This window comes from Oryctolagus cuniculus, chromosome 17 (genome assembly GCF_964237555.1).
Source record: "Oryctolagus cuniculus chromosome 17, mOryCun1.1, whole genome shotgun sequence".
Classification (NCBI taxonomy): Eukaryota; Metazoa; Chordata; class Mammalia; order Lagomorpha; family Leporidae; genus Oryctolagus; species Oryctolagus cuniculus.
The window spans coordinates 35,179,941-35,202,950 of NC_091448.1; the positions used below are offsets into that span (position 1 = coordinate 35,179,941).

Sequence of the window (23,010 nt, forward strand, 5' to 3'; positions counted from 1 at the left end):
GTGTTTTGCGCAGGTCTCTGCCAGTACCGGGACCCTACCGATAGTTCTACGCATGTTCCCTGCCCAGTTTGACTTCACGGATCTCTGTACGCATGCGCCAGCGCTGAACTTGAGGAGCCAGTCTAGGGCCTAAGCGCAGACGCATTGAGCCTAAGCAGCCGGTGATGGCGGCAGCGGCGGCTGTGGCTGCGGCGGGTCCGGGCCCATGAGGCGACGACGGAGGCGGGACGGCTTTTACCCAGCGCCTGACTTCCGAGACAGGGAAGCTGAGGACATGGCTGGAGTGTTTGACATAGACCTGGACCAGCCAGAGGACGCGGGCTCTGAGGATGAGCTGGAGGAGGGGGTGAGGCCCGGGGTCCCGGGGGGCTCGAGGTGACAGGGCCGGGGCGGCGGCGCGCGCCCAGCAAGCCCAGAGTCCCCTAGAGCGCGGAGACCCTGGGGGGCGCGAGGAGCCTCCAGGTGGAGCTGAGGCGCTGCGCGGCCCCAGGCAGGGAGCGGGCGGGGCAGAGCCGGCCCTAGGTATGTGAGGCCTCTGCGGGGCTCGCAGGTGCAGGTCGCGCCCTGATTTCCCCGGGTCAGCGCAGCCCCGAGCAATCTGTTTGCAGAGGGAAGGAGAAAGGGCGCGTGGTCGATTCGCGGGGCTGTTGGAGTAGTGTGGCGAGGCGCGGGTGGTAGGAGCGTGTGCTGGGGGGAGGGGGGCTGCGCTGGCCGGGTGTCCCGTAAGTGCAGGTGAAGTGCGGAAGGGTTTCCCTGCAATGTAAGATTTCAAGTAGTCGATCTGCAGACCTCCCACAACCACCTCTCTTCTCGGCCTGTCGCTTCTCTCCTAGGAAGCGCTCAGCTGTTAGAAGTGACAGCTGAAAACTTCTGTCGGGAGTAGCACTGCCGCTGCTGTTACAGCCACCAGGAGTTTTATTTCGGGAGCAAGGGGGCTCTGCTGCATCTTCCAGGGTTTGTTTGTTTGCTTTTTTTTTTTTTTAAACCTCCTTCCGTGTGCCTTTTTTTTTAAAGCATTTATAGCGACACACGGCATTTGTACCTCATTTTCCCCCAAGTTGAAGATGTGTATATTTTTTCAGAATAATTTATGTAATTTTGGGGTGGAAAAAAACCAGTGTTGACAGCTGTGATTTGACTTGCCAAAAATAAATTGCTTGAACTGAGACTTGTGAATAGTGGTGTGAGGGCTTTCCTTGCTGTAATTTGGGGTGCTAAATTTAGAATTGTTCTTCCTAATGCACAGCTTGGTTCTACCTTTGCCATCTTCGTGCTGTGTAAATCATTATGGAATATCACTTATTTCAAGATAAATTTATTGAAAAATCACAAGTTGCACCGGAAGCTCAAAAATGCTGTTGTCATACTAAATCACTGATTATGGACAAATGATCATCAGTAATACCTTTATGGTAACTTAGACTGTAAATTTCATTGTCCATGGGAGGACAGGAATGAATGACTGATGTCAGATTCTTGCATAAGGGGCTTCCTTTCCCTTTCCTCACTCCCTAGTTTTCCTCCTCTGGCAAGTAAATTGTGCCCTACTGCTGGCAAAAGATTGAAATGGTATGTATACAGAACCTTGAACAGTTAAAGAAACTAAATGAGCTAAAATAATACTGTTCTTTCTTAATCAAATGAGTCTAAATCAAAATCACACGGTTTAGAAGGTGGGTATGGAGATATGTTTTCATGTGGAATTCCAATTAGCCTCTTAATCATCCGTCCTGATACACTAAATACAATTTGAAACAAATACAGAATTACTTTCATTATATACACCATATTCTAGCTGGTTATATTGGTTCCATATGGAAGGCTTTGGAACAGGGCAGCAGAGAAGACTGCACAGGAAGTTTGCTTTATGTCTTCATTTGTTGGACTAACAGAATTTCCAGACCATAGGTTATCTTTCTTTGGAAAGCACAGTCCTGTGTTAGGATTCCTGTTGTGAATGGGAATCTCATTGTTCTTTTCACTTTGTTGATGTGTTTCAGGAACAGTAGGTGTTCCAGTTCTGGCCTACTCCTGGGCTTTTGTTGTGCTGGATAAAGTAGGATCTTGAAAGGGTGTGGGGAAGGGATCAGAAAAGTTGGTGGAGTAGCAAAGAAATGTGTCTACTACCTCAGAGAGAGGAACTCTGGGGAAGGACCAGAGGTAATTAAAGGTGAGGAAGAGCCTTCAGTAAAATGTATCTTACTTAGCAGTAGTTTTGGAGTTGAAAATGTTTCTTTTGAATGTATTATTAGAAGAGATGGGCAAGGGAAAAGGGTTGGAGTGGGATTGGATTGACAGTCAAGGAGGCTCAAGCGACATCTGGATTACTCTGAAATAAAAATTCTTAATTCTGAAATAGAGAAGTTTGGATTCTTAGAAAATCTTTTGTTTTCTATTTGTGGCTGTATTATCTATTTATTTTTAAAGATTTATCTATTTCGTTTGAAAGGCAGAGTTACAGAGAGGTAGAGGCAGGGAGAGAGGCTGGTCTGACATCCACTGGTTCACTCCCCAGATGGTCCTAATGGATGGAACTGCGCTGATTCAAAGCCAGGAGCCAGGAGCTTCTTCCAGGTCTGACACATGGATGCAGGGGCCAAAGGACTAGGGCCACCTTCCACTGCTGTCCCAGGCCATAGCAGAGAGCTGGATCGGAAGTGGAGCAGCTGGGATTCAAACTGGCGCCCATATGGGATGCCAACACAGCAGGCGGTGGCTTTACCCCCTACACCACAGTGCTGACCCCGTGACCATATTATTTATTACACCAGTTTTTTTTTTTTTTAACCTTCGTGCATATCAGAGTAGCCTGATGTCTTCATGTTTTGAATAATTGAGAAGCAGAGACAGAGACAGAATCTCCCATCAGGTTTATTCCACAAATATCTGTGATAGTTGGGGCTGGGCCAGGCTGAAGCTGGGAGTTGGGAATTCAATCCAGGTCTCCCACATGGGAGGCAGCCATCTTCTGCTGCCTCCCAGGGTCTACATTAACTAGAACACTGGCATTGGGAGCAGAGCCAGCACTTGAACCTAGGCGCTACAATATGGATTGCAAGTGTCCCAAGAGGCATCTTAGCTGTTAGGCCAAATGCCTACCCCATGTCTTCATTTAATAGTTAGGAAGCAGACATAGACCAGGAAGGTAATTACCCCTTCAGAGTGCTAGCATTTTCTGATTCAATCAGCAAATTTCATTGCACAGATTGTTGTTTTTTTTTTTTAAAGATTTGCTTATCTATTTGAAAGGCAGAAATACAGAGAGAGAGAAGGGAGGGAGAGAGAGATCAATATCGATCTTTTGTCCGCTGATTCATTCCCCAAATGGTTGCAGCGGTTCAGGCTGGGCTAGGCTGAAGCCAGGAGCTTCCTCTGGGTCTTCCACATGGATGCAGGGGCCAAGAGCTCGGGCCATCTTCACTGCTTTCCCAGGTGCATCAGCAGGGAGCTGGATCAGAAGTGGAACTGCTGGAACTGGAGCTGGCACCCATATGGGATGCTGGAGCCACAAGCAGAGATCCAACCCTCTACTCCACAGCACTGTACTTTTTTTTTTTTTTAAGATTTATTATTTTTTTTTTTTTGAAAGACAGTGATAGAGGGAGACATATACACAGAGAGAGAGGGAGGGAGGGAGGGAGACAGAGACAGAGACATATATACATACAGAGAGGTATCTTTCATGTGTTGGTTCACTTCCCAAATGCCCACAACAGCCAGGAATTGGCCCATGCCAAAACCAGGAGTCAGGAACAACATATGGATTTCCTGTGTGGGTGGCTAGAACCCAAGTACATGGATGTCCCATGATACATATGCAGGAAACTGGATAGGAAGCTCAGGGTAGCTGGGAGTGGAACCAGGCACTCTGATGTGGGATGTTGGCATCCCAATCAGTGGCTTAATCTGATGTACCACAATGCCTGCCTGTGCGCAGATTTTTTTTTTTGTTTCAGTTTATTTGAGAAGCAAAGAGAAACAAAGACAAGTCCCATCTGCGGGTTCACTACTCAGATGCCTGCAGTGTCTGGTTACAGGAACTCAACTACTTAAGTCGCTGTTGCTGCCTCCTAGGGTTGTCATCAGCAGGAAGCTGGAATCGGGAGCCGGAGCTCAGGCTTGACTCAGACGCTTCCATGTGGAGTGTTGGCATTCTTAACAGGTGTCTTAACCACTAGGCCAAAGGCTTGTGCTGCAGATTCTTTATTGCCTTTACTCATCACAGTGTACCTTTGTGGTGTGTTGAAAGTGAATTCAGGGCTGGCGCCGTGGCTCACTAGGCTAATCCTCCACCTTGCGGCGCCGGCACACCGGGTTCTAGTCCCGGTCAGGGTGCCGGATTCTGTCCCGGTTACCCCTCTTCCAGGCCAGCTCTCTGCTGTGGCCAGGGAGTGCAGTAGAGGATGGCCCAAGTGCTTGGGCCCTGCACCCCATGGGAGACCAGGAGAAGTACCTGGCTCCTGCCATCAGATCAGTGCGGTGCGCCGGCCGCAGCTTGCTGGCTGCGGCGGCCATTGGAGGGTGAACCAACGGCAAAGGAAGACCTTTCTCTCTGTCTCTCTCACTGTCCACTCTGCCTGTCAAAAAATAAAAAAAATAAAAAAAAAAAGTGAATTCAGGGTCTGGCACTGTGGCATAGTAGGCTAAGCCTCAGCTTGCAGCACCAGCATCCCATGTGGGCGCCAGTTCATATCTTGGCTGCTCCTCTTCTGATCCAGCTCTCTGCTATGGCCTGGGAAAGCAGTAGAAGGTAGCCCAATACTTGGGCCCCTGCACCCATGTGAGAGACCCAGAGGAAGCTCCTGGCTTTGGATTAGCCCAGCTCTGGCCGTTGCAGCCATTTGGGGAGTAAACCAGTGGATGGAAGACCTACCTCTCAAATAAATCAGTAACTCTACCTCTCAAATAAATAAATTTTTTTTGAGATTTATTTATTTGAAAGAGTTAGAGAGACACAGAAAGGTCTTCCATCTGCTAGTTCACTCCCCAAATGGCTGCAATAGCCGGAGCTGGGCCTATCAGGAACCAGAATCATCTTCTTGGCACCCATACGGATGCTGGCACTATAGGCTGGGGCCTTAGCCCACTAGACCACAGTGCCGGCCCCAAATCAATAAATATTTTTTTTTAAAAGGAAGAAAATGTGAATTTAGATCCCTTCAGCCATACTATGTTACCTAGAATAAATTGCTTAATCTCTCTGACACTTTTTTCTTCTCTGTAAAAATAAAGTAGGTAAAGTAGTCTTAAAATGTCCTGACATGGTGCTGGCATTGGGGCATCACAGGTAAAGCCACCACCTGCAGTTCTGGCATCACATATAGGTGCTGATTTGAGTCCTGGCTGCTCCACTTCTGATCCAGCTCTCTGCTATGGCCTGGGAAAGCAGTAGAAGTGTTTGGGCCCCTGTACCTGCATGGGAGACTTGAGGGAAACTCCTGGCTCCTGGCTTTGGATAGGCTCAGCTCTGACCATTGCAGCCATTTGGGGAGTGAACCAGTGGTTGGAAGACCTCTCTCTGTGCCTCTGCCTCTCTGTAGCTTATCAAATAAATAAATCTTTAAAATAAAATGTCCTGGCATATTAAACAGCTGGAAGTATAGCTTACTATTGTGTTACTCAGAGACTAATCATTCACGTTTACCCTCATTTAGTCCTAGAGACTTAATAATAAATTTAGTTAAATTTGGGGTCGGCGCTGTTATGCAGTAGGTTAATTCTCCGCCTGTGGTGCTAGCATCCCATATGGGCTCTGGTTCGAGTCATGGCTGCTGCTCTTCCAGTCCAGCTCTCTGCTATGTCCTGGGAAAGCAGTAGAAGATGGCCCAAGTGTTTGGCCTCCTGCACCCTAATGGGAGACCTGAAAGAAGCTCCTGGCTCCTGGCTTTGGATCAGCGCAACCCCAGCCATTGTGGCTTTTTGGGAAGTGAACCAGCAGATGGAAGACCTTTCTCTCTGTCTCTTCCTCTCACTGTCTGTAATTCTACCTCTCAAAGAATAACTAAAATCTTTTTAAAAAATTTAAATTAGAGTGCTGTATTTTTAGAGCTTTAACATAATCATCTTATTTTTAAGTTTAAAAAATTATTTATTTTCATTTTATTTGGAAAGTAGACATATAGAGACAGATTCTCCATCCACTGGTTCATTTCCTAAAAGGCCACAACAGCCAGTGCCAGGCCAAAGCCAGAAACCTGGAATTCAATCCAGGTCTCCCACGTAGATGGCAAAGACTCAAGTACTTGAGCCATCTTCTTCTCCTCCCAGGGCATATGTTCCCAGAAAGCTGGAATTGGAATCAGTGCTAGGACTTGAACCGAAGTACTTTGATTTGGGATGCAAAGGTCCCAAGTAGCATCTTAAGTACTACCCCAAATATCTGCCCCTATTTCTTTTTAAATTACCCATCCTATTTAGAGATACATATGCCTTTTCAGATATGTTACATGGAGTTACTGTTTACTGTGTTAGTAAATGTAATGTTTGCATTGCTTTGTTAATTCTTTGGAGAATAAAAGATGAGACTATAAACTGATACATTTGTGGACAAAGTTGAATGTCTTGCTAAAAACAGATCTTGGTTGAATACTTAAGAGGAAAAATTCATATGTATTAAAACCAATAGGTAAGAGGGTTTTTGTGTGTGTGAGGGGGGAGTTGTATTGTTTTTTAGTTTCACTAGTGATGGTACCATTTGGGGCAGTGAATAAATCCAAGGGACAGTTTTTGCATACAGAGAATTTCATTAAACCCTGAAAATGCTGGGTGCTTCTCTATTTTATGTGTCACTAAAGAGGAGAAAATTGTAATGCAGTTTTTAAAATCCTCTTTCCACTACTAATTCAAGGTTTGAAATAATTGCTGAGGCTTACTTCATAAGTTTAAGATTGAATATCAGGCTTTTATTCAGTAAAAAGTTAAATGTTTCTAAAAACAAAAGATATTTGTATAATAAACTCCCAAATATTCATGATTATGAAAAGTTAGAGAAAAAAGTCTCATCACTCATTATCTTACCTTATAATACATACCATAAAGTAGCAGCTATTAAAAATTGTTTTTAAATTTATGTATTTGAGAGAGAATGAGAACTTCTATCCACTGGTTCACTTCCCAAATACCCAGAATGGTCGAGCAGAGCTAGATTAGGGGGTCAGGAACTGGGAACTCAATCCAGGTATCCCACGTGGGTGGCAGGAACCAAATTACTTGCTTCCCAGGATCTACATCAGCAGGAAGCTGGAGTCAGGAATTGAACCCACATACTCTGATGTGAGATGCCAGCATCTTAACTGCTAGGCGAAACACCCACCCTAGCAACTACTTTTAATTCGCTCAAGAATTTGGGCAAGGTTTACCCCTTTTCCCAATTGATCTGAATTATTGAGTCATAGAAGGAACTGTCTGTGACTAGCCAGGCAAACACATGATTGATTTAATGAATCTCTGAATCAAGGATAATATCACTGAAGAACAATTTGTTTAAAATTTTATAAGATGTATTTTCTTTCATTACATCTTTAGATGTATTAACATAAGATTTTATACATTTTAGTTTAAAACTGTGCAGTAGTCATTGTTGTAGGCTAGTTTATCGTGTAGAGTCCCTAAGGAGAGAAGATTTCAGATTGCCAGTCAGAGAAAGCACTGGATGGTCACAAAGCTTTAAGGCAGCCAAAAATTCTGAATAAAGAGTTTTCCATGAAAGAGTGTTTTCAGTATGTGTTTCATAATGTTAGCTTGATGCCTTTGGTATGAGACTTTTCTAAAGGTAACGCTGGGAAGCAGAAAAGAATTGTGGCTCAAATGCTTCTTCTCTAGATTGTAATGGTAGAAAGTCATAGGCAGAGATGCAGGTGGTGGGTATTACAGGCCTGGCCAGCTCCGGAAATGAAACGTAGCTGTAGGGTATATCTTGTGAGGTGGCTTCAAAGTCATGTAACTACTCTGTGGTCTTTAATTTGGAATTAAGTAAAACTAACATTAAAGAAAAAAACAAATACTACCAGTTTTATGACATCTGTTAAAGTGAAGCTATCGGGGCTAGCACTGTGGCGCAGTGGGCCCCAGCCTGCAGCACCAGCATCCCATATGGGTGCTGGTTTGAGTCCTTGCTGCTCCATTTCTGATCCAGCTCGCTGCTGTGGCCTGGGAAAGCAGCAGAGGGTGGCCTAAGTCCTTGGGCCCCTACACCCATTTGGGAGACCTGGAAGAAGCTCCTGGCTCCTAGCTTCAGATCTGCTCAGCTCCAGCCGTTGGAGCCATCTGGGGAGTGAACCGGTGGATGGAAGAACTCTCTGTGTCTCTGTCTCTGTCTCTACCTCTCTCTGTAACTCTTTCAAATAAATAAAATAAATCTTAAAAAAAAAAAAAAAGTGAAGCTGTCGTAGGTGATTATATACAGTAATAGAGACCAAAGAAACTTTACCAAGAACCATTTCTACCCACACACACAAAGAAACTTTATCTAGTTGAAATTGTAATAGGTTTTTGCCTCAGTACTACCCCATCTGTTTTCCTCAGTCTAGTCCTGAAGCGTATTTCTAGTGTTATACAACTTGGTGTGTGTGTGTGTGTGTGTGTGTGTGTGTGTCGGGGGAGGGTGTTATTTGAACTTCTGTAAGAATGTTAATAATTTTCATTATGTTTGTTGACTGTGTACTGGTACTGTTGAAGAAAGATTCATTCTAAAAATTTGACACTGCTTATAAACATCTGCTTTTTAAGAACCTATTTTTAGTTAATTGATTTCATAGTCAAATGCCCCAAATGTTCACAGTGGCCTCTGGCCAGGCTGAGGGCTAAAGCAGGGAGCCAGGAATCCAATCCAGATCCTTTGTATGGGTGCTAGGACCCAATCACTTGAACCATCACCGCTGCCTCCCAAGATCTATATTAGTAAGAAGCTGCAGTTGGGAGTGGAGTATTGAATTCATCCACTTCCATTCAGGATGCAGGCTTCATAACCAGTGTCTTAACTGTTAAGCCAACTGCCCACATAAGCCTGTTTTCTATTAAGTGATACCCTTTTGTGTAAGCTGAAACATAATCAAACTATATTCCAGAATACTCTTTTTTTTTTTTTTTTTTTTTTTTTGACAGGCAGAGTGGACAGTGAGAGAGAGAGAGACAGAAAGGTCTTCCTTTGCCATTGGTTCACTCCCCAAATGGCTGCCAGGGCTGGTGCGCTGCGCCGATCTGAAGCCAGGAGCCAGGCGCTTCCTTCTGGTCTCCCAAACGGGTGCAGGACCCAAGCACCTGGGCCTTCTCCACTGCACTCCCTGGCCACAGCAGAGAGCTGGATTGGAAGAGGAGCAACCGGGACAGAATCTGGCGCCCCGACCGGGACTAGAACCCGGGGTGCTGGCGCAGGCAGAGGATTAACCTAGTGAGCTGTGGTGCCGGCCTGTTTTTTTTCCCCCAAGATTTATTCAATTATTTATTTGAAAAGTAGAGTTACACACAGAGAGAGAGGTCCTCCATCCACTGGTTCACTCCCCCAATGGCCACAATGATCAGAGCTGGGCTGATCCAAAGCCAGGAGCTTCCTCCCTGTCTCCCAAGCACTTGGGCCATTTTCTACTACTTTCCCAGGCCTTAGCAGAGAGCTGGATTGGAAGTAGAACAGCCGGGACTGGAACCGCCACCCATATAGGATGCTGGCACTGCAGGCTGTGGCTTTACCTGCTATGCCACAGTGCTGGCCCTTCCTTTGCTTTCCCAGGCACCTTAGTAGGCAGCCAGATTGGAAGTACAATAGCCAGTACTTGAACTGGTGCCCATATGGGATGCTAGCATCTCAGGCGGTGGCTTTACCCACTGTGCCACAATGCCAGCCCCCATTTTATTTATTTATTTATTTTAAAGATTTACTTATTTATTTATTTGAAAGAGTCACAGAGAAAGAAAGAGATTGCTGGCTCACTCCCTGAAAGGCTACAACTGGTACTGGTCCAGACCAAATCCAGGAGCCTGGAATTCTGTTCAGGTCTCCCACGCGCGTGGCAGGGGCAGAAATATTTGGGCCATCTTCCATTGCTTCCCCAGGTGTGTTAGCAGGGAGCTGGATTGGAAGTGGAGCTGCTGGGACTTGGACCAGTGCCCATATGGGATGCTAGCACCACAGGCTAAGCTTACTATGCCACAGCGCCGGCCCCTGATTTTGGTTTGTTTATTTATTTGAAGGGGAGAGTGACAGAGATCTTTCATCCTAAGGTTTACTCCCCAAATGGCCACAAAAGCCAAGACTGATCCAGGTGGAAGCCAGGAACCCACAGCTCCATCTGGGTCTCCCACATGGGTGACAGGGGCTCAAGCCCCCAGGCCATCTTCTGCTGCTTCCCAGATCTTAGCAGAGAGCTGGATTGGAAGTGGTGCAGCTTGGACACAAGTGATCCCCTGTGTGGGATGCCAGTGCCGCAGGTGGTGGCTTTACCTACTATGCCACAATGCCAATCCAGATTTATTTATATTTTTTAAGTTGTAAAGAAAAGAGGTTTATTTGGCTCGTGGTTCTGGAGGTGCAAGGTGGAGGAGGCCACATCTGGTGATGGCTTTCTTGCTGGTCAAGTCCAGAGGAGGTACAGGGCATCAGAAGGCAAGAGACAGAGGAGCATGCGTGGGTACCATGTGTCTGCTCTTGGTGTCTGTCTCCCTCTCTCTCCCCTCCTTTCTCTCCTTCTCTCCCCTTTCCACCTACCACATCCTGTAAATCTTTTTTCAAAGATTTAGTTATTTTATTTGAAAGGCAGAGTGATAGGGAGAAACAGAGAGTGAGAGATTTCTATATAAATTTTAAGATCAGTTTGTCAATTTTTGCAAGAAAGGAAGCTGAGATTTTGGAAGGATTCAGTTGACTCATGAATCCAGAATGCCTTTCCATCTATTTAGTACTTTAAAGCTATTTTTTAAGCAATCTTTTATAGTTTTCAGTGTACAAGCTTATACTTCTGTTAAGTTTTTTCTGTTATTGATGCTATTGCGAATGAAATTGTCTTAATTTGGGTTGTTTATTGCTGGTGTGTAAAAGGGTAATTAAGTTTTGCATCCGTTTATTCTACATTCAGAAAAAATGTGTAGCTAGCTTGACTCCTGACTATGTGACAGTGCTGCTTAATTATTTTGCCTTGATTAGCCGCATTGTGTGCTACATGCCTCAGACTAGTTGTGGTTGCTTTAGGCTTATTTCCTAGCATTATGGTAGTCTGTGTATCAGAAACATGGCAGAACAACACTTTGTGTAAATCATTTGATTTAGTAATTTGTACATAGAACTTAGCTTCATAATATACAAAAACACATTTAAAAATAATTTTTGAAGTAAAAATCACTTGGTTATTTATTAAAGGTTTATTTTATTTTTGTTTGAAAGGCAGAATTACAGAGATAAAAAAGGAGAGAGATAGAGGTCTTCCAACCACTGGTTCACTTCCCAAATGGCTGCTCAGCCAGGCTGAAGCCAGGAGCCAGAAGTTTCATTAGGGTCTCCCATGTAGGTGGCAGGGCCAAAGACTTGGACCATCCTCCACTGCTTTACCAGGTGCCTTAGCAGCAAGCTGGGTCCAAGGTGGATGCCCGCATTGCAGGCGGTGGCTTAACTTGCTATGCCACAATGCTGATCCCCACGGGTTTTGTTTTTACATCACTGATGAGTAGCCTCTGTTGTTTCACTAGTATATAAAATTAGAAGTGAAATTCCTGTGATATTATTTGAATACTTCATTTTGTTCATGACTTTATTATCTTATTACTGAAGTAAAAAATTTAAGTTTGTTTATTTCATTGATTCTCTTTCAGTTATGAGCTAAATCACTAAATTTTTAAATTTTATGCTTATGAGATTATTTATTTCCAAAACTTTAACGTATTTTACAGGGTCAGTTAAATGAAAGCATGGACCATGGGGGAGTTGGACCATACGAACTGTAAGTTTATATGAAAATATTTCTATTCTATCTTTCTTACAAGTAGGTTTTATCAGTTTCAACTCATAGCCATCATGTGATCCCAGTAATCTGTCTTTAAATATCTGGTCATATTTATTATAGACTTAGTTATTGAGTTTGACGCCAAGATCCAATCAGTATAATAACATATCCAGATTTTTGAGTTTATGTGTGGATATCGAGAAAAAGATACATTTATAGTGTACTGAATATGAGCCTTGGATAGTTAAGAATTTTTGTTAGAGAACCACATTTCTTTTCTTTTTTTAAGTAAGTATTTGAAAGAAAGAGTTACGCAGAGGCAGAGAGAGAGAGAGAAAGAGGTCTTCCATCCGCTGGTTCCCTCCCCAGATGGCCGCAGTGGCTGGAGCTGCACCAGTCCAAAGCCAGGGTCTTCTGGGTCTCCCTTGTGGGTTCAGAGGCCCAGGCATTTAGGCCATCTTCTACTATTTTCCCAGTCGGTAGCAGAGAGCTGGATCGAAGTGGAGCAGTTGGTACTCTAACTGGCGCCCATATGGGATGCCAGCACTGCAGGTGGTAGCTTTACCTGCTATGCCATAGCACAGAGAACCACATTTCTAACCTTTTTTTTTTCTGAAGAAACTTGTAGACATGCTCCAAAAAGTCATTTGCTTCTTTTGCTTCAATACATCATTCAAACACTTTAATGAAATCGTGTAATCTGCTTTGTACCTACCTTCAAATAGAAAGTCTTAGGTGTAGGGGGAAACTGAAAAAGATGGATAGCTTATATAGAAAGAATGTAGGTGATGTACAAAATTGCCACTTCTTTGCCGGATTCTGTCCCGGTTGCCCCTCTTCCAGGCCAGCTCTCTGCTGTGGCCAGGGAGTGCAGTGGAGGATGGCCCAAGTGCTTGGGCCCTGCACCCCATGGGAGACCAGGAGAAGCACCTGGCTCCTGCCTTCGGATCAGCGCGGTGTGCCGGCCACAGCGTGCTGGCCGCGGCGGCCATTGGAGGGTGAACCAACGGCAAAGGAAGACCTTTCTCTCTGTGTCTCTCTCTCACTGTCCACTCTGCCTGTCAAAAAAAAAAAAAAAAAAAATGCCACTTCTTTTGAGGTCTTTACATTATACTTTTAAGTTGGAAAGCTTGACATGAAATGATGCAGGGATAAATTTCATTAGCAAGAAATTCTGTAGCATAAAGATGACTGGGTAGTTTTAGAAAGGTCCTGGATTTTTTTCAGAAGTTATCAAATGAGGTTGAATAATACCTAATCTCAAGAGCAATGTTAATGAATTATTGAATAATTAGGAGACTTTTTTTCTTTGTTAATGTAATAAATTTGTTCTAATTTACCTTTGTTGGGGGATGTGATGCGTATAGAAATAAATAATCAGTAGCACTTTCTGTGAACAAGCAGATAAACACTTGACCTGCCCTGTGATTGAATCATTAGTTGCTTAGAGGACAAATACCAAAGTTGCTGTCATGTACTTAATTGAATTACATTTCTCTTTCTCTTCTTCCTAACAATATGCTGAAGATAGTTTAACTTTTTGCAAATTTACTTTTGGTTTTGCTTTTCTTCCCAGTGGCATGGAACATTGTGAGAAATTTGAAATCTCAGAAACTAGTGTGAACAGAGGGCCAGAAAAAATCAGACCAGAATGTTTTGAGCTACTTCGGGTACTTGGTAAAGGGGGCTATGGAAAGGTAGGAAGTGTTTTTGAAATGAGAACTGTTGTGTCTGTTTTGGGGAGATTGATTTTATACCCTGGTTCCTATCATCTGGTCTTTGTTAGCCATAAACAAAGGATAGATATGACCATGACCACTTATGTGATGTGATTTGAGGAACATATGAAGTTCAGTTTTTCCTTTTCCTCCTCCTATCATACATGTAAAAGCCTGGCATTTAATAGGTAGTCAGTGTTTGTTGAATAAATAAATAGGCAACCATGTCAGACCAAGTCTGTTATTAAAAGATTCATTCTTTCCTTTGGTTAAATAGTACCTTGTATAGGTGTTCTCTTTGCAAACAAAAAACTCCTTACTCTCGAGGCATGGCACATTAAGTTGTTGTTACTGAGATCTTAATCTGAATTGGTTTTTGACTTAACAGTATCTGGAGAAATAAGAGTTAGGGAAACTAAAGGAATTTAAGAAGGGAGAAGAAAACTGAAGATAACTTTTTAGTTTTGTAGTTTTGCCTGAAGCTTTCTAACTTAAGACTTTCTGTGTTCTGCCCAAGAAAACTTAATCTTAACTAAGATATTATCTAAATTCTGTCTTTTGATAGAGAATGGCTAAGTATAAAGTTTCTTGGAACTATTTATGCTACTGTATAATGTAAATTTTGCAAAGCATGATATTTGCATTTTATTTTCAGGCTTAAATACACATTCTAATATGTTCTGATCATCTTGAATGTATAATACATGCACTTTGAATCTCACATATTTTAGCAGTTGCATTGAAATATTTAATAACTAGCTATTTAAAGGAATGGATAAATGATAATTTCCTACCAACTATTATTAAATAGTTCTATGTGACACAAGAACAGTGGCACCCCTGGAAGAAATTGATGAAATATTTTATAATTTTTAAGTTTGATTCTCTGTTTCTGGGACTCTAAATATGGTAGACTAGAATTTTGTGCATAGACTAACGCTTTTCATTATACAACCATTGCCCAGTGTTGCCACTAGGTGGCAGAAAACCAGGAAGGTCATGGTGAATAGATTTCATAAGTAGCTGGTAATTTGCACACAGTCCTTCTGGTGCTAGTTTATATAAGATATAAATTACTGTATTGTGAATTTCTTGTAAATAGGTTTAAAGGAATATGACTAACATAGTTGGGCCTTTAATAAGACAAACCTATTTGTTTTTTAAATCTAGGTTTTTCAAGTACGGAAAGTAACAGGAGCAAATACTGGGAAAATATTTGCTATGAAGGTGCTTAAAAAGGTAATTTCTCCCCTCTTTTTTTCCTGCCCCATCGTCTTATTAGTATATATATTTTTTAATTCTCAGAAAAAATATACATTTCCAATATAATTCCTCCTGGAATATGAACTATGTTCTGTTATTTTTATTCCTGTTTTGTTTCTGCTCAGTGAAGGTGGAAAGAAGAGCACTGTCAGTCTTTCTCTGAGATTACTCTTTTAGTTGTTTCTGGTCTCTGCATTTCTAAATAATAAACATATACTGCTATATTTTAATTCAGTGGTTTTTGAATTATATATTCACTTCCAGTTATGATAGTTAGGGGTTTTAATCTCTCACTCATCCCTCCCTTCTCTCTGTCCTCTCATTTTTAGTTCATTTTCTTTGAATCTACAGTGTTATCCCACAGCTATCAACACCTCTCAGTCTGATGTTCTTTGGTCAGACTTATTAAATAAGCTGCAGTTTCATTGATTTTCCTAGAGATATCCTTTTAGGAACCTTCCATTTACCCGTTCGCGTCTGGGCTGGTGGCTGTCAGCACACAGTCACTGCAGGGCTCTAGCATCGTGACAGTCCTTGCAGTCCTCTTGGCTCCTTCAGCGTTGGATTCTTTGTTTCCTGAATCCCATAGTTTCTTTGTCCTTGTCTTAGTTTATGCTCTTGTTCCCTCATTTGGATAAAAGCTGTGAGAAAGTGTGCATGAAGTTAAAAATTTTTTTCAAAGATCTTAATTTATTTGAGAGGCAGAGTTACAGACAGGGAGAGACAGAGAGGGGTCTTTCTTTTGCTGGTTCAATCCCCAGATGGCCACAATGGCTGGAGCTGGGCCATAGGAAGCCAGGAGCCAGGAGCCTCTTCCAGGTCTCATGTAGGTGCAGGGGCCCAAGCATTTGGACCATCTTCTATTGCTTTCCCAAGCCATAGTAGAGAGCTGGATTGGAAAAGGAGTAGTCAAACTTGCGCCCATAATACTGTGCCACACACTGGCCCCAAAGATAAATATTTTTAAAAACCATTGCATATTTATAAATTTATTTATTGTACCTTTATACTTGTTTGATTGGGTATGGTTTTGAAGGTGAAATCATTTTGAGTCAGACTTTTGACCCATTTTCTTCTGTATTTTAGAGTTTCTGTTGAGAAATCCCTTGGCATTCTGATTCCTAATCCATTTTACATAGTCTGTTTTTCCTAAACATTATTTTTTTTCCTCTGTATTTCCAGTGTTCTAAAATTTTGTAATGATATATGTTGCTTTGACTCTTACTACTTTATTTTTACTCTTTTTAGAAAATTTTTACTTTTCATTTTATTTGAAAGGCAGAGATAGAAATAAAGAGAGAGATATCTTAATCTACTGGTTGACTCCCCAGTGCTGAAGCCAGGAGCCCAGAATGCAATCAGGGTCTCCCACATGGGTGGCAGGGACCCAAATTCTTAAGCCATCATCTGCTGCTTTCCAGGTTACACTTTAGCAGGAAGCTGGGTCAGAAGTGGGGGACCTGGGACCTGAATTATGCAATCTATTATGAGTATGGACATCCTAGGTGATTTCTTATCCACTGTGCCAAATGCCTGCCTCATTTTTACTCTTTTTTTTTTTTTTTAAAGATTTATTTTATTTATTTGAAAGAGTTACAGAGAGAGGTAGAGACAGAGAGAGAGGTCTTCCATCCTCTGATTCACTCCCTAGATGGCCACAACGGCTGGAGCTGTGCTAATCCGAAGCCAGGAGTCAGGAGCTTCTTCCGGGTCTCTCCTACGTGGGTGCAGGGGCCCAAGGACTTGGGCCATCTTCTACTGTTTTCCCAGGCCATAGCAGAGAGCTGGATTGGAAGTGGAGCAGCCGGGACTAGAACCAGCACCCATATGGGATGCTTCAGCCCAGAGCTTTAACCCACTGTACCACAGCGCCAGCCCTGATTTTTACTCTTTTAATATTAAAGTTTTCAGTCTTTTAGTTCCAGGAATTTTTTTTTTAAGTTTTTTTTTATTTATTAGTTTGAAAGAGATACAGATAGAGGAAAGAGCAAGAGGTCTCTTTCTCTCTCTGTAACTCTGCCTTCCAAATAAGTAAATAAATCTTAAAGTTTATTTATTTATTTATTTGAAAGGCGGAGTTACAGAGGAAGAGATAGAAAGGTCTTCCATCCACTGGTCATTCCCCAGATGGCTTCAACAGCTGGAGCTGGGCCGATCTGAAGCCAGGAGCTCCAACTATAACTCCCAAAAGGGTGGCAGGGACTCATGTACTTGGGGCCATCCTCTACTGTCTATATTAGCGTTAGCAGGGAGGTGGATTGAAAGTGGAAGAGCCAGAACTTGAACTGGCACTTCAGTATGGGATGCCAGTGCTGCAGATGCTGACTTCACTTGCTATGCTACAGTGTGAGCACCTCCTTTTTTCCCTCCTCAATCTGTCATGTTTGTGGTTCCCCAGAGCGCCTTGTTGATTTTTCTTTCCATAATATTGTACTTTAAAACTAAAATATCGGCCGGTGCCATGGCTCAATAGGCTAATCCTCCACCTTGCGGCGCTGGCACACCGGGTTCTAGTCCCGGTTGGGGTGCCGGATTCTGTCCCGGTTGCCCCCCTTCCAGGCCAGCTCTCTGCTGTGACCAGGGAGTGCAGTGGAGGATGGCCCAAGTGCTTGGGCCCTGCCCCCGCATGGGAGACCAGGAGAAGCACCTGGCTCCTGGCTTCGGATCGGCGCGGCGGCCATTGGAGGGTGAACCAATGGCAAAAGGAAAACCTTTCTCTCTGTCTCTTTCTCCCACTGTCCACTCTGCCTGTCAAAAAATAAAAAAAATAAAAAAAAAACCTAAAATATCTTTCTTTATCCCTCTGAAGGTTTTGTGTGAGTTTTTTTTGTGTTTTTTTTTTTGTTGTTGTTGTTGTTGTTTTTTAAGATTTGTTTATTTGAGGGGCTGGCATTGTGGCATAGTGGATAAAGCTGCTACCTGCGATGCCAGCATCCCATATGAGTGCCAGTTAAAGATCTGGCCGCTCTACTTCCAATCCAACTCCCTGCCAATGTGCCTGGGAAAGCAGTGGAAGATGGCTCATGTGCTTGGGAACCTGCACTCACTGGAGAGACCAAGAAGAAGCTCCAACTTCTGGCAGTTGTGACCATTTGGGGAGTGAACCAGCAGATAGAAGATTTTTCTGTCTTTCCCTCTCTCTCTGTCACTCTGCTTTTTTTTTTTTTTTTTCTTTGACAGGCAGAGTGGACAGTGGGAGAAAGAGACAGAGAGAAAGGTCTTCCTTTGCCGTTGGTTCACCCTCCAATGGCCGCCGCTGCAGCCGGCGCACCGCGCTGATCCGATGGCAGGAGCCAGGATCCAGGTGCTTTTCCTGGTCTCCCATGGGGTGCAGGGCCCAAGCACCTGGGCCATCCTCCACTGCACTCCCTGGCCATAGCAGAGAGCTGGCCTGGAAGAGGGGCAACCGGGACAGAATCCGGCGCCCCGACCGGGACTAGAACCCGGTGTGCTGGCGCCGCAAGGTGGAGGATTAGCCTATTGAGCCACGGCGCCGGCCCTGTCACTCTGCTTTTAAAAAAAAGATTTATCTATTTGAAAGGTAGAGAGACAGAGACAGAGATCTTCCATCTTCTGGTTCACTCCCTCCCTGGTGAAGTAACCTTTTTTCATATTTCACTTTATTCTGAATTTAGGCGAGTCAGTGTACTGCGGCACTTCACTCGGTTGCTATTCCCATTGAGCTTATGTCCAGGACAGTCCTAATCTGAATCAGTTCCTTTATTCCTGTTCCTCATCTACTGAGCCTTACTGACAAAAATCACATAAACCAGTGGATTGCTGCTGGACAGAATTCATGATCTTCAACTCAGGTGGACTGTCAGTACTCCCCCACAGCTTCCCACAGGTCCTCAGACTGTTCCTCTTCTCTGCAACTTTTAGAACCTTTACTTTCAGTCCCTCCACTCTTTTAGCCCACTGTCTGTCTTCCTATTTGAGATTATCCAATTTGGTTTCCTTCAGCATCCTGTTCTAGTCCTTACCCCAGCACCATATTAATCTGTTTCCACCTGTCCATCCTTCATGGCCTCCAGTTTTAGGGGAAAATGTGTTCTTCCTTTTTGAGACTGAGCCCTCTGTCTTCTGGATACCATCGCTTTCTGTCTGTTCCGGGACTTCACTGTCTCTTATCTTCAATTTTCCATCTTCTATCCCGACTCCCTTCCGCCCTCCCTTCCTTGTTCTCTCTTTCCCTTCTTTTCTTCTTTCCTAGGTGTATATGTATTTATTTGAAAGGCAGAGAAAGAGAGGGAAAGACCGCGATCTCTGCAAACATCGTCTGCTTTCTGGGGTACGTTAGTGGGAAGCTGGATCAGCACTCTCATGTGGGATGTGGCTTGACATGCTGTGCCCTAAGGGTGGCCCCTGACTTCTTTCTTTCTGTAACTGTATTCGTGTCTCTGCTGTATTTAGCTAAACAAAACCTTCTTTGGCTTCAAGGCTTCCTGTAGCTACTGTAATGTTCGTCTCTTCACAGCTGAAATCTTGAGTAGAGTCCATCTTCCTGTCTTCTGTCTCATGTTGTATTCTTTTTTCACTCACAGCTCTACTGTTTCAGTGACATTCGTAACTCCTAAGTCATCACCAACTTCCCAAATACTGAGTCCAGTGGTCTTCGCTTATAGTTAGCTTATCCTTAATTTAATCCTCTCTGTTGTTTTAAAACTATTGGCCACAACATTCTGAAGCTGGTTTCTTGACTGCTGTGATTCTACTTTTTTACTTTAGTCTCTCCCTTCTCAGGTCTCCTCACAATTGTTTATTTGAATAATTCCAACCTCCTGAGCAGTTCAGAAGTAATATATCTGAACATTTTCAAGCTTTCCAAAGATCTGCATAGTGTTAAGTTCATCATTTGTTAATGTTCTGCTATATTTTCCTTGTTGGCCCCTTTTTGCCCCCATATATATATATTCAGCTTTTTTTTTTTTAATTTATTTTGACAGGAAGAGCTATAGACAGTGAGACAGAGAGAAAGGTCTTCCTTCCGTTGGTTCACTCCCCAAATGGCCGCTACAGCCAGCGCTACACCGATCCAGAGCCAGGAGCCAAGTGCTTCCTCCTGGTCTCCCACACGGGTGCAGGGACCCAAGGACTTGGGCCATCCTCCAGTGCCCTCCCAGGCCACAGCAGAGAGCTGGACTGGAAGAGAAGCAACCGGGACTAGAACCCGGCATCCACATGGGATGCTGGCACCACAGGCAGAGGGTTAACCAAGTGAGCCATGGCGCCGGCCCCTATATTTAGTTTTTAAATTTAATTACATTTTCTCCTATGCAGTTTGAGAGTCAGTTATGGACAGCATAACACTTCAATCTTAAATTCTTATTTATTTATTTGAAGGCAGAGGCAGAGAGAGACAGAGAGAGAAAGAGAGAAATCCAGTGGTTCACTCCCCAGATGGCCCCAATGGCCAGAGCTGAGCAGATCTGAAGCCAGGAGCCAGGAGCTTCTTCTGGGTCTCCCAGGCGAGTACAGGGGCCCAAGGACTTGGGCCATCTTCTACTGTTTTCCCAGGCTATAGCAGAGAGCTGGATGGGAAGTGGAGCACCCGGGACTCGATCTGGTGCCCATATGGGATGCTGGCACTGCAAGCGTCAGCTTTACCTGATACACCACAGTGCTGGCCCCAAGGATGTATCTTTTATAATAAGGGCATTTTTATGATTGTAGAATAAATATCATATATGGGAAATCTAGCATATATATATATGTGTGTGTGTGTGTGTATAAAAAATACTGTTTTCTGATATATTATAGTCTAAATTGAGATTTTTCCAGTTGCCTCAATATCCTTTATAGCTGCTTTGTTTTTACTATATAGGACTTAATCAGGGGGTACATATTATGTTGAAGTTTTGGCTTTTTTTTTTTTTTTTTTTTTTTTTTAAGATTTATTTATTTATTTGAAAGAGAAAGAAGAAAGAGACCTTCCATCCGCTGGTTCAGTCCCCAGAGGGCCACAATTGCTGGAGCTGGGCCAGGCTGGAACCAGGAGCCAGGAGCTTCTTCTGAGTCTCCTCCGTGGTTGGCAGGGGCCCAAGTACTTGGGCCATCTTTTACTACTTTTCCCAGGCCATTAGCATGGAGCTGGATTAGAAGTGGAGCAGCAAGGACTCAAACCAGTGCCTCTGTGTTGAATTTTCTGTCTCTTCAGTTTATTATAAAGTCACTTCCCATCTTTTTTTAAATCTTTCATGACGTTGACATTTTTTGAACCCAGATTGTTTTTTGGCATAATATCTTAATTTAGATTTGTTTTTCTTTCTTTTTCTAACTTGCTTTTTGTTGTCTCCTTGTGAGACAAAACCTGGGGCCAGCGTTGTGGCATAGCAGGTAGCACTGTCGCCTGCAATGCCAGAATTCCATATGTACGCTGGTTCATATCCCGACTGTTCCACTTCCAGTCTGGCTCCCTGCCAATGGCCTGGGAAAGCAGCAGAAGATGGCCTGAGTCCTTGGGCCCCTGCCACCCATGTGGGAGATCCGGAGGAGGCTCCTGACTCCTGGCTTCGGATTGGTGCAGCGCTGGCCATTGCGGCCATCTGGGGAGTGAACCAGCAGATGGAGGGCCTCTCTCTCTGTCTCTACCTCTCTGTGTAACTCTGTCTTTCAAATAAATAAAATAAATCTTTAAAAAAATAAAAAAGATTTATTTATTTCGAAAGCATAGTTAGAGGGTGGGAAGGAGGGAGAGAGGAAGCGACAGATCTTCCAGCCACTGGTTCACTCTCCAAATGGCCAGGGCTGGGCCAGGCTGAAGGTAGGAACTAAGCCCTTCATCTGGTCTTCCAGTGGGTGCAGGAGCCCAAGTACTTGGGCTACCTTAGGCTGCTTTCCCAGGTGTGTTATCGGGAGCTGGATCAGAAGTGGAACAGTGAAATGCCAGTGTAGCAGACAGCAGGCTTAACCTGCTGCACCAGAACTCTGACCCCAGTTTAAGATTTCTCTCTCTTCGTGGTGTTTTTTTTTTTTTTTTTTAATGTTCACTTTTAGGTCACTATGGGTGTAAAGACTGAAAGTTACTTATATATCTTTTTTCTCCTTCTGCGGTGTAGTTATCAATATGATACTCTGTGAAATTTATATGTTTCTATTGTAATCAGTTTTATTTTCCACCCCTGTCTTTTTTTTTAGTCTTTTATTTTTATTTATTTATTTTTATTTTTGACAGGCAGAGTGGACAGAGAGAGAGACAGAGAGAAAGGTCTTCCTTTTTGCTGTTGGTTCACCCTCCAATGGCTGCCACAGCCGGCGCGCTGCGGCTGGCGCACCACGCTGATCCGAAGGCAGGAGCCAGGTGCTTCTCCTGGTCTCCCATGGGGTGCAGGGCCCAAGCACTTGGGCCATCCTCCACTGCACTCCCTGGCCACAGCAGAGAGCTGGCCTGGAAGAGGGGCAACCGGGACAGAATCCGGCGCCCTGACCAGGACTAGAACCCGGTGTGCCGGCGCCGCAAGGCGTAGGATTAGCCTATTGAGCCGCGGCGCCAGCCCCACCCCTGTCTTTATTGCTTTTGTTCTATTTTTACAGTGTAAAACATTAATGTGGTTCATAAACCAGAATCTCCATTTTATAGATGCAATATTAGCTAAGAAAAAAATGAATGACAAAACCATTGAAGTTTTTACTTGTTGTATAGGTTCTGTAGGTTTTAGCCATTATCTTATTTATGGGTATTTCATTTCTTTGCAGTATTTCACTTTTTTTTTTTCAGTGTTTCAGTTTTACAGATAATGTGTACTTCTTTTTTTTTTTTTTAAAGATTTATTTATTTATTTGAAAGGCAGAGTTACAGAGAGGCAGAGAGAGAGAGAGGTCTTGCATCGGCTGGTTCACTCCCAGATGGCCACCAATGGCCGGAGCTGCGCAGATCCAAAGCCAGAAGCCAGGAGCTTCTTCCAACTCTCCCATGTGGGTGCAGAGTCCCCAGGAGTTGGGCCATCTTCTACTGCCATCCCAGGCCACAGTAGAGAGCTGGATCGGAGGAGGAGCAGCTGGGACTAGAACCAGCGCCCATATGGGATGCCGGTGTTTCAGTCCAGGGTGTTAACCCGCTGTGCCACAGTGTCAGCCCCAGATAATGTGTACTTTTTTTAAGG

The 23,010-nt window shown here is 43.8% G+C and overlaps 1 protein-coding gene across 18 annotated transcripts in view; it reads left to right on the forward strand.

Moving 5' to 3' along the window:
• Window positions 1–64: 64 nt before the first annotated feature.
• RPS6KB1 (ribosomal protein S6 kinase B1) overlaps window positions 65–23,010 on the forward strand; it is a 222,813-nt gene continuing 199,867 nt past the window's right edge. For 15 of the 18 annotated variants that reach the window (XR_011383241.1, XR_011383242.1, XM_070059928.1 and 12 more), the window contains exons 1-4: window positions 65–346; window positions 11,875–11,924; window positions 13,504–13,624; window positions 14,816–14,884. Coding sequence is in view for 16 of the 18 variants with exons in the window: in XM_070059928.1 (XP_069916029.1) it covers window positions 206–346; window positions 11,875–11,924; window positions 13,504–13,624; window positions 14,816–14,884 (381 nt within the window). In the remaining 2 variants the exon portion in view is untranslated. Of the gene's footprint in view, window positions 347–851; window positions 955–2,006; window positions 2,171–11,874; window positions 11,925–13,503; window positions 13,625–14,815; window positions 14,885–23,010 lie in introns of those variants that run through there. The other 3 variants (NM_001101690.1, XM_070059935.1, XM_070059934.1) reach the window with 3 other exon arrangements.